Source organism: Sapajus apella, unplaced genomic scaffold, assembly GCF_009761245.1.
Source record: "Sapajus apella isolate SASKATOON/1434 unplaced genomic scaffold, GSC_monkey_1.0 scaffold76, whole genome shotgun sequence".
Taxonomy (NCBI): domain Eukaryota; kingdom Metazoa; phylum Chordata; class Mammalia; order Primates; family Cebidae; genus Sapajus; species Sapajus apella.
In genome coordinates, this window is record NW_022437016.1 from 1,911,545 (window position 1) to 1,923,741 (window position 12,197).

The window sequence follows — 12,197 nt, forward strand, 5'->3', positions numbered from 1 at the left end:
ATTCATAATGCCAGATTGGATTAAAAAATAAGACCCAACTATATACTATCTTCAAGAAACACACTTTAATATAAAGCAATGACAGTATGAAAGTAAAGTAATGGCCGGGTGTGGTGGTTCACACCTGTAATCCCAGCACTTTGGGAGGCTGAGGCAGGTGGAACATGAGGTTGGGGATTGGGGACCAGCTGGCCAACATGGCAAAACCCCGTCTCTACTAAAAATACAAAAATTGGCCAGGCATGGTGGCAGGCACCTGTAATCCTAGCTACTTGGGAGGCTGAGGTAGGAGAATTACTTGAATCCAGGGAGACGAAAGTTGCAATGAGGTGAGATCACACAGTTGCACTCCAGCCTGGGTGACAAGAGCAAAATTCCATCACCCCCCAAAAAATAAAATAAAATAAAAAGTAAAGTAATGCAAAATGACAGACTTTAACACTAATCAAAAGAAAGCCAGAGTGCTCAAAGCAGATTTCAGAACAAAGAATGTCATAGAAATATGTAAGACCATTTCACAATGATAAAGGGGTCCATTCATCAAGATAATATAAAAATTCTAAATGTATATGAACTTAATAGCTTCAAAATATATAAAGTAAAAACTGATAAAGCTGCAGAAGAAATAAGTCCATAATTATAATAAGAGATTTCAAAATCCCTCTCTCAATTATTGATACAAGAAGAAGAGAGAAAATAAGAAAGGCTCTAGAAGACATGAATAACATAAATAACCAATTTTATCTAACAGGCATTTATAGAATGAGCATAGTTACCATATCTATACCCATTCTATAAATGGTAGAGTTACCCATAGATAAGAAAATGCACATTATTTTAAAGTGGATACTGAATACAGTAGTAGACCATCTAGACCCAAAACTAGTCTTAACAAATGTAAAATGTTTAAAGTCATAAAAACGTATTTTCTGAATATAGCTGAATAAAATTAAAAATCAGTAATAAAATTTCTGAAAAGTCCCCAAATATTTGAAAACTAAGTGTCATACTTCTAAATAACTCATGAGTCACAGACGAAAACAAAAGAAAAATTGGAAATGTTTTGAATTGAATGAAAGGCAATATAATACAATCTTTGAGATACTACTAACACAGTAGTTAGAGGGAATGCCTCCATTACAAGAAAGGTCTCAAATCAATAGCCCTAGCTACCATTGAAAAAAAAAAAAAAAAAGAAAAGGAGAAAACCAAACTCAAAGTAAGCCAAACAAAGAAAATAATAAAGATTAGAGTATAAATTAATGAAATAGGAAACAATAGCAAAAACAGATAAAACCAAAAGCTGATTATTTGAAAACATAAATAAATGTCATAGCCATCTTGCCAAACGGATCTTGAAAAAAAAGAGAGGAGACACACATTACCAATATCAAGATGAGACTAATATCACTATAATTTCAACAGATTTCAAAAGAATAATAACAGAATGTTATGAACAACTTTTGCCAATAAATTTGATAATTTACATGGAATGAACAATTTCTTTAAAACACCCAACCTGCCAAAGATCACTTAAGAAGAAATAGATAATTTAAATAAATCTATATCGATTAAATGATTAAATTAGTAGTTAAAAACTTTCTTGCAAGAAAAGGTCTAAGCCCAGATGCCTTCACTGATGAATTGTACAAAACAATTAAGAAAAAAATACTCGCAATTTTAACCAAACTGTTTCTCTGAGAAGACAGACACATTTCAGAAAACTGAAAAGGAGAAAATGTTTTATAATTCATTTTGTGAGACCAGAATGATCCTGATTTTAAAAAAATAGATGAAACAACCTATATTCCTGGGATAAATATCATATGGTAGGTTGTTTTATAATATGAAAATCTATAAATGTGACTTACCATATTAACAAACTTAGAGAGAGAAATTATACAATCATTTCAATAGATACAGGAATTCAACATCAATTTCTAATGGAAACAAAACAAAGCCTTTGCAGCAGACTAGAAATAGAAGATACCTTCTTCGATGTAATCAAGGTAAAAACAAAACAAAACAACAAACAACTAGCATCATACCTAATGGTGAAAGACTCAATGCCTGAGATTAGAAAAAGAGGCAAAGTAATCTGCTCTTACCACTTCTGTTCAATATAGTACTAAAATTACTAGCTAGAACAATTAGACAAGTAATACATACATAAATATCATCAAAATTATAAAGAAAGAAATATAATTGTCTCTGTATGCAGATGACATGATCGTACATACAGAAAACTTTAGGAAGAACTGAGCTTTCCAACACTGGAGGCATGTAATCAGTGCATGCTGAAGTGTGTACTGAAATGTTAAAGAGAAAGCAAGATTAGATGATCTCCTAAGATCCTTCCAATGCTGAAATTTTTCTGCTAATACAGAAGTACTCCAAGGCAAATAATGAAGTATGCCAAATAGTAGAGAGAATGAGTGAGGGCACTAAGTCGAGAGGGAGAAGACTTTGTGCTGAAGGGGTCAAGAAGCCTTTGTGAAAGAAGCAACACTTGAGTTTTGATGTAGACTCTGCATGGTCTGTAAGAACAAGCACTGTGCTGGGCCTAAGACAGACCTGGTTATAAAGCCTGGCTCTGCCATACGTGCTTATGGGACTTCAGGAAAGTCACTTACCTCTTTGGGATTTACTTACCTTATCTGTAAAACAAAGTTCATGATCAGTCTTAAGTTACATTTTTGTTTGTTTGTTTGAATTCTGAGAAGAATGGCATGCTATAGAGATGTGATAGACATGTGAAGCATTATTGTTAAAGTGTAAGCCCACTATTGGAGCACTTTCATTTCCCTTGGTTATCTGTGGTTTACAAACCTCTGCTATTACAAAACAGCACTCCAGAAGGACAAAGACACACACACACACACACACACACACACACACACACACACACAAAACATACCCACCCATTCACAGACAGTGGTAAATCTCACCCCCTTAAAAATAATGTATATGCAGATAACTACAAACATGCAGACAGTTCAGTTGCCCCCACACATTCAGACACATAGTCTTGCACAAACACATATGTACTCCATACAGAGTCAAAAGTCAGAATTAACAAAGTTTGAAAGATGAGGCAAAATCAGCTGCCCAATTACTGCTCCATGACTCATCCCTCTGTGAAAGTGATGCCCACTCCAGTCTGTTGTCTCTTTCAACCAATAATGTGGAAAAAGCCACATCAATCCCAGGACACCTATTAGCAGCCAACTTGAATTCTCATGTTGTCCATAATCTGGGCCTTTCTCTTTCTGACTTATTTCACATTCACAGCCTCATTTTATCTCTTTCTTCCCAATTTCAGAGGAAACAAAGCAAAAATAACTCAGAGAGGAATATGAGAGGTATAGGAGAGAGACAGAGAGAAGACAGGAAGATAGAAGAAGAAGGAACAATAAAGGTCTTTTCATTCATTTATTATTCATTCATCAACAAATATTTGAATGCCAGACTTTCTGATAGGTGTTGGAAATTCAACTATGAGTAACATGGAAAAAGCATCTTTCCTCTTGGAGTTTATAATTTAATTGGGCAAATAATTATACTTCCTTCATTATTTAAAAACCTGTCTTGGTTCAGGATTAAAATTATAAATTTGAGGAGATATCACAAACTGAATAACCTTGGATTAGTCTCAATGTTCTAATCTGTGAAATGGGCACAATAATCACTAGCCCTCCTAAAATTGTGAGGATTCAGAAAGATGCTAAACAAAGCACTTAGCTCAGTGTCTGGCACAAAAAAATAGATGTCTAATTGATGTTTTCTGGCTGGAAAATAATAATTGCTGAATGGAAGTCTCAATAGAGAACAGAGAATATAAGCCCCAGTACAGATCACAGATGAACACTTCACTGCTTGGCAGTGTCAATGATTTAGAAGAACTCAGGAATAATGTTCTGAGTGATAATCAAAGGTATCCCTCTTAAAAGCCAACATTCTCAAATAAATGCTCCTGCATGCTGGAATCACTTCCAATTCTCTCTTTCCAAGCACTAGATAATGAAGACTCCAGGTGTATCTCACTAGAAAGCAAAATGTGTCAATTTCCCTACCTCAGTTCCAGAGATAATGTATCTATGGATCAAGGCCTTCAAACACGAAATTGCAGGCCTTTCCAGATAGAGAAAGGTCAAATTATCTTCAGAATCAACTAGCTCTTTGATACAATATTTTGAAGGTCCAACTCAGAGAATCAGAAACTCTTTCTAACTACAACTTGCTACCTCTGCTTGCTCAAATTCATGAAAAACAGCACACAAGGATGGGCCGTGAAAAATCACTAAACAATGAAATGTCCCAACGCCTTCCCAAGACAGATGAGACCAAGTTTCCAAACACAAAAGAAAATCCCAATTTCCCTCCTCTGTCATACTATCCCAAGAAAACGGGAAGTCAGGAACCTACCTGTGTACAGGTCAGTGTCTGTGTATTCATCCACTTTCTTATGCTGCAGAATATAGTCGGAGACCTTGGTCCCAATAGCCGGCTGAACATCCACCCACTCCAAGGAGACCACAGTACTGGAGGGTTCCACTGTTGGGGACAGCCGCAGCCTATGAAAAGTGAAAAGAAAGATTCTTATTTGGGAGCCAGCACCAGCTGGGGCCCAAAAGAGTCTGAATGTGTCAAGATGAAGGTTTCAGTCTGAATTCAAATCTTGATTCCTCCCACCACCACCACCAACTTGTATGACCTTAGGCAAGTTATTTCCCCTCTCATGGCCTCTGTTTCCTCATCCATAAAATGGGAATACAAGGAGACACCTTTCAAGATCAATGTAGAATTACATAAATTAATCCATCCACATAATATGCGCTCAATGGCAGTTTATCAGTTTTCCATATATTTATACTATATTTTCAATGATGATTCACTTTCCATTAAATTGGCAGTGCCTTCAAAAAAAGGAACTTTCCATTTTTTCTGTCATTCTCTTCAATACCCACAGTGTATTAGCTAACTTTTTAATATCCTTAAGTAAATACTCTCTTGAAAGGAGCAAAAATCCTGGAGTAAATCTTTTTGCAAAATAAGAAAAAAATAGAATGATTAAAGGTTAGAATTAGAGTGGTCCTTAGTTTAATTAAGTTTAATTCTCTCCTTTCACAAAATGGGGAAAGGCTCAAAAAAAAAAAAGTAAACGGTTTGCACAAGGTCACACAGCAAGTTGAGGACAGGACCATGATGGTAACTTTGCTTATCCTTATTCCAGATTCCTTTTTGCCACAATACCACACTGTCTCTTCAAGGACTATCTTACAACATGATTCTTCTCACCCATAGAGGTTGATTATAGGACTTCATTTTCCAGTATTGGTTCCTGCCCCTCTCTCATGCTTCTCACACCACTTTTCCCTCTTAACCACACACCTGCAACCACAGTGACTTTCCTTTACTTGCTCAAATGGTGAATTTCCAGTGTCTGGGCTTTCTCAAATGCTGTTCCTTCTGCCTGACATGTGATTCTCACCACTAGTTGCCTAGCTGGAGTCTACCCTAGTTTAGATCTCTTCAAAGAGCTTTCCTGGACTATTCCTTCTCTCTTCTAACTAAAACATCTCCCCATTATTCTCTCTAATGGCACTTCTTTGTTTATTTTTCATATTCTTCTTATTTGAAAAATTTTGTTTTTGGGAAAGAGTCTTACTGTGTCACCCAAGCTGGAGTACAGTGGTGAAAGCATAGATCACTTCAGCCTTCAACTCCTGGACTCAAGTGATCCTCCCACCTCAGCCTCCCTAGTAGCTGGGACTACAGGTATGAGCCACCACATGAGCTATTTTTTTTTAATTATTATTTTTATATTTTGTAGAGACGAGGTCTTGCTATGTTGTCCAAGCTGGTCTCAACTCCTGGCCTCAACAGATCCTCCTACCTCAGCCTCCTAAAGTGCTGGGATTACAGGCCTGAGCCATGGTGCTCAGCCCTTACTTAAACTTTTAAACTGCATTTTATTTTCCTGTTTTTGTTCTGGCATCTATCTCATCCACTAAGTTGTCAGTTCCCTAAGTACAAGGACTATGCCTATCCTGTTCATCGACATGTTTCTCAGTGCTTGACTCATAGTAGATTTCAATCATTTGTGGAATGAATGAATAAAATGAAGCTTCAGAGAAGAGGTTCTCTAGTTTCTTTATCTCAGTAACCCCATTGCCCAACACAAGACCTGACAAAGTAGTCAGCTGCCTAGTAAGCTTTTGCTGAATGGGTACCTGAAGGAAGAAATAATAAACTGAGTGGCATCATTTAAAACAGCGTACACTGCAATATCAGCGTCTGCTCCTGTGCCACAATTCTGTTCTGCCAAAGCTCCCTTCTTTCCTAAAAGAGGAGGTAGTCTCCAGGGTCTTTGTGGATGTTGTTAGGCACCTTAGGAGCAGAAGCAAGTCATGCCATGGGCTAGCAGGACAGGAGTGTGAGTCCATGAAAAGGGATGGCCAAAGGAAAAGGGGCCATACATACGTACACCGGCTGCGGAAGAGGGCTGCAGTTGGGGAGCCCACTGGCATCAAAGGCACTGAGGTCACACCTGCACCAGTCATCAATCACATCTCCTTTCCCCGAGCACCAGTAGGAACTCATCAGTGCACTCTTGAAGGCCTGGAAAAAAGGAGGACACAATACACAATGATGACAATAGGGGAGAGATTGAGAGTAAACATGCTGATGGCCATGATGTGAGCCAACGAGAGCTTCAGAGTAGCCTCTTTAAGCAAGTCACCATCTACTCCCTAAATCCCTTGCCCTCTACTATCAGGTTCTCCCATCCTGAGCCATTCCCTCCCGAGAAGCCAGAATGATCACTGAGAGACAACAGTAACTGTATCCATTGAGAATGTTCCCTGGGCTTGGCACTCCACCTCCGTTAACTTATTTAATCTTCACAACAACCTCACACAATAGATAATATTATTATAATTTCCTGTTCTACAAGTTGGAAAACTGAAGCACACAGAGAGTAAATAACTTGACTGAGGTTTACAGATAGCAAGTGATAGAACTAGGATCCAGCCCAAGGCAATCTGGCTCCAAAGCCTGCCCTCTTAAACACCTTGCTGCAACGCCTTTTATAGAAGCCTGACCGTCTCATTGCACTGCTCAAAAACCTTCAAAGTTCCCCACAGTCTTCAGGATAAAGTCTAAATACCTTATCCTCACTCCTGGCCACCTTTCCATCTCTCAGCACTCTTCTGACTTTCTTTGCACGGTATCATCCATTCTCAGGTACCCACATAATTTCCACCAACAGTGAATTCCCGTTTATGTAAAGTGTGCTCTAAATCAGGAGCCGGAAAACGGTTTCTGTAAAGGGCCAGAGAGTAAATATTTTTGGCTTTGGGTCAAGGTAGACTCTGCCACAATTACTTAACACTGCCTTTGTAGCATGAAAGTGGCACAGACAATACATTACATGAATTGGCGTGGCTGTGTTCCTATAAAACTTTGTTTACAAAGAGAATTAGTAGGCTAGATTGGGTCTGAGGGCCACAGTTTGCTGACCTTCGCTCTAAATGATAATCAATGTTCTATTTAATCGGAAGGTGCTTCAGTCTTTTTCAAACATGCAAACAAGCACCACACATACACACACACGTGTGCATGCGTGCACATGCGTGCACACACACACACACACACACACACTGTACTCTGCCTGGAATATTACTTTTCTGCACTCCAATGTACTCTTTTGGTCTCAAATAGGAAACTTTAATCTGGGAAGCACACTCTAACTTTCTTCAGTCTAGAACCATGCTCCTCTTCTGGACACCATAACACACCAGACCATACCTACCGACACATTTCCTTGCCTGTCTCTCCCAACAACACTGGTCCCACCAAGGGCAAGGGCCAGTCCTTATTCACATGAATATTTTTGTGGGACCTAGCACAGTTTTTCAGTCAACAGTCAGTAAATAAATGAATGGACACTGAAAAATGGATCATTAATATTTGGTAGTAAAGAGAACTTGGAAGGAACTTTTTTCAGTTTAGCACAACACAGGACAGGACTCAAGTTTTATCTTCGTTCCCCTCCCTTGGGTTCTGGTGTGGAAGATAGCTTCGTGTATGCTTGATGCTAGCACTGACATTTCAAGGCATGGGAGATTCTGAATGAATGACAGCTGTCGTTAAAAATGTAAGGATTTCAGAGACTGTTGATCTTTTATTCATTTGGTAGCTATGTGATTTCCCTACTTTATATGATGTTCTTATTTTTCATTTCTTTCATATTTTTTATTTTTGATGGGCTTTTAAACAAAATTTACACACTGCTAAGGGTACCTGATTACCTAGATGTCACTTTTTTCATTCTGCATTGTCTAAAAGACTCAAGTAGAACACGTTTGTATAAAGAGGTCTGGGGTCTCCCTCCTGAGTGACCAAGAACACAGAACTAGAAGGAGAAGGTGTTTATCAAGAGTGTTCCTGTGTAAGCTTCCATCACATTTCTCCTGGAAGTTGACAAAAAGTCTCCAATTATTCCTGCCATACATTCTTATTCATATTTTCTCCTAGGGGTGAGTGAATGATCAAATTTCACCAAAGTGTCCTGACCCAAAAAAATAAAAAATAATTACAATTAACATTCAAGAAACACTCAGTGGCACAGCACATGGTGCTTTAAGTGCATTAACAACGTAACCATCACAATAATACTGAGATACAGATATTATGATCCTCATTTATACATGAGAAAACTAGAGCAGTCGAGTAATTTTCCCAATATCACACAGCAAGTAAATGGTGGAAGCAGAATCTCAGCCCAGATCTTTGTGACTTCCAAGTGCAGATCTTTTCTGTTTAACAACTCTCAGCCATGGGATTAATCCCAAGTAGGGTTGCCAGATTCCGTAAATAAAAATGCAGGGTGCTCAGTTAAATTCAAATTCCAGACAATTTTTTTTTTAGTGTAAGTATATTTTATAAGCGATTTGCATATAAAGTGCCTAGGCCAGGTTGTGTCACACAGTAAGAACACTGTTCCTACTAGGTGCCAGAACCTATGCTGAGAACAGACGTCCATTCTCTAGCCAGCACCAGAGGGAGGCACTCTCATGAGGACAGAAACCAGATGCAACTGCATGACGTCATGCTGACTGTTGGATCTTTTCTTGCTCCCTTTGCAGGTTCCCCTTTATCAAAATTGATGTGCATAACTACTGATGGCTTAAAATTCTGTCACATCTTCAGCCAGCATTAAGGGCTTAATTACCATAATGGTGAAACCCAGGGCCATAGGTGAAAGTGACACAGATGGGAAGATTGCACTGGACCCCAGCAATGGGAAGAGAGAGAACATACCGTGTGTGTGTGTGTGTCTGTGTGTGTGTGTGTGTGTCTGTGTGTGTGCACACGCGTGCTTGGTTTTTGTCATAAATAGGAACTTGAGCTTGAGGAAAACAAAACAGGAAATCTCTCTGGACTTTGGGTGTTTCACCATCCAGGCAGTTCTTGGGAAGAAATCCTGCCTGTAAGAATCCTCATCCACTGGCTCTTTCCCAAAACCCCGAGGAACAGAATGGGGACTGGTGCAATGGCCAGGCAAACACTGGATAGAAAGCACACACAGCCGGATAAAAGGCCAACATCAAACAGGGAGCCCTCATAAGGCTGCAGAAGCCAGCATTGTGTCAATGCAGGATCACTCTTTGCTTACCTCTTCAGTTCTTGCGACACTCCATCCAGAGTCCAGTTAGATCCCAGGGGAGGAAAACCATAGAACGTTCCAACTTCATAGGACTCTGTAAATCATCTAATCTAATCCATTTTACAGATGCAGATACAGTGAGAGAGGCTAGCTGGCTGGACCAAGGTGATAGAGCAACTTCATGATGAAACTACTCTATCCCTCCGTTTAGTGCTCAAAATTACCTATTGAGATGGATGTTCCATACCCACTTACAGAAAAGCATGGAGGGAGAGGGAGGGACTTGAACTAAAGCCCATTTGAATCCTTGTACCCTTGATCTTACTAGGTCACACAGGAACGACAAATGCCAAGATTTCATCCAAAATATCCTGTTCAGCTGCTCTGCTTGGGTCATGTGCTTCTGTGTGTGCATGTGTTGTCTGCATGTGTATATGTCTCTGTGTGTTTGAGAGAAAATGAAACCTTACACTGGAGGCATTGTTGACTCCTGGCTTTTAGTCAGTAGAGGGACCTGAGAAACAAATTCTGTACTTAATGGTTGTAAACACATGGCCACTGGTTTTCATAACAAAGAAGGTTTGCATTTCCACAACTGGTAAATGCTTCCAACTTCTGGCTAATTAGCTAGCAAACCAAGCTGGGCAAGAGGAGAAAAGAGCCACAAAAATATGAAGCAATAAAAAAAAAAATAGGATGTATTTCTGACTCTCTTGTTACTTTCCTTTTTGAACTTGCATAAAAGATTCCTCATTCTTAAGCCTCAATTTCCCTATCTACAAATGAGGGTGGAGAAGATATGTTTTCTAAGGCTTAAGTTGAGTACACATTCACTGAACTTCCTACAACATACCTTGTGCCTTCCAGAAACTAGAAAGGGGATGAACGAGACCTAGTCACTAAGTTCAAAGGATCCGTGGTTTACTAGCAAAGACACACACAAAAACAATTACTATAGTTCAAACACTATGAAGTAATACACACAGAAGGAGGGGGGCGCTTCTAGCTCTAAAATTATGACAATATCTTAGGAATCTTAAACTTTAGGTAAATACCCTGTATTTAAGATATATAGAAACATCTGCATAGAATGTCACTAAGCCCATGAATTAAATTCCACACTCTATACTTGAAATGACTATAATTTTTACCCTAAAAATTATTCTCACATGCAGATACCAAGTCAGTTATTTTTGAGAGTAAGATGGTTCTAGTCTGTATCACTCCATAAAGATGCTCTGAAATGCTTATTCGATGCCTAATGGATTTCATCTCCATGGTACTAATAAACTTGGCCATATGACTGCTCAACCCATAACAAATGAGGAGGGGAAAGGCTCTCTAGAGAAAAAAAACAATCTATTATCTTTTTACTCACTGGCTCCATTTTAGGGCCAAACACACTATCTAGCATTTAACATAAGGCAGTCAATGTTTGTTGAATTAAAAGTTCTCATGGAATGCTGAATAAAACAAACCAAATAAATAACAACAGTAAAGAAAATGGGTGTGTATGTTTGTGATCCTCTTCTTCCCAAGCATCACTTGTATCTCCCATGTCAGTTTGGTGCCTCCAGCCAAAAAGCGGGGTCAACCCTCTACCTATAAGGTATCTCAAAACCAATCTCCCGGCTGGGCACGGTGGCTCGCACCTATAATCCCAGCACTTTGCAAGGCCGAGGCGGGTAGATCACAAGGTCAGGAGTTCAAGACCAGCCTGGCCAACATAGTGAAAACCTGTCTCTACTAAAAATACGAAAATTAGCCAGGCATGGTGGCAGGTACCTGTAATCCCAGCTATTTGGTAGGCTGAGGAAGAATAATCCCTTGAACTTGGGAGGCACAGGCTGCAGCGAGCTGAGATTGCACCAATAGACTCCAGCCTGAGCGACAGAACAAAACTCCGTCTCAAAACAAAAAACAAAACAAAATAAAAAACCTCCCCACTTTGGCCCCACCACTGCCTACCTGGTGATGCCCAACTCCCTGCCCCCAACCTTTTTTTTGAGATACAGTCTCACTCTGTTGCCCAGTCTGGAGTACAGTGGCATGATCTCAGCTCACTGCAACCTCTGCCTCCCCAGTTCAAGCAATCCTCCTGCCTCAGCCTCCCCGAGCATCTGGGATTACAGGCATGCACTACCACACCCAGCTAAGTTTTGTACTTTTAGTAGAGACAAGGTTTCACTGTGTTGGTCAGACTGGTCTCAAACTCCTGACCTTGTGATCCACCGGCCTCGGCCTCCCAAAGTGCTGGGATCATAGACATGAGCAACCACGCCTGGCCAAGGTCATAAATTTGAATCATCTCTGTGTCCCTACCTTCAAGAAAAAGAGTGAACACATAGGATCCCAAACATACGTTTTAAATATGTTATAAACATACTTATATTTAAATATGTTTTAAATACAAAATAGGATGTTCTGCCAAGAATTAAACTTCTGTACTTGATATTGTTGTGTTCTTCTAACAAGAGAGATGACAGAAACGCATCTCTTTTGGTCACCATAAAAAGACGAAATTACT

The 12,197-nt window shown here is 39.4% G+C and overlaps 1 protein-coding gene across 4 annotated transcripts in view; it reads right to left on the reverse strand.

The window, feature by feature from the left end:
• Window positions 1–12,197, reverse strand: part of ASTN2 (astrotactin 2) — a 948,324-nt gene that overhangs the window by 165,588 nt on the left and 770,539 nt on the right. For all 4 annotated transcript variants that reach the window (XM_032251601.1, XM_032251600.1, XM_032251599.1 and 1 more), the window contains 2 exons: window positions 6,488–6,621; window positions 4,426–4,574 (listed from right to left, as the gene is read on the reverse strand). In XM_032251601.1, coding sequence (XP_032107492.1) covers window positions 4,426–4,574; window positions 6,488–6,621 — 283 coding nt within the window. The remainder of the gene's footprint in view (window positions 1–4,425; window positions 4,575–6,487; window positions 6,622–12,197) is intronic.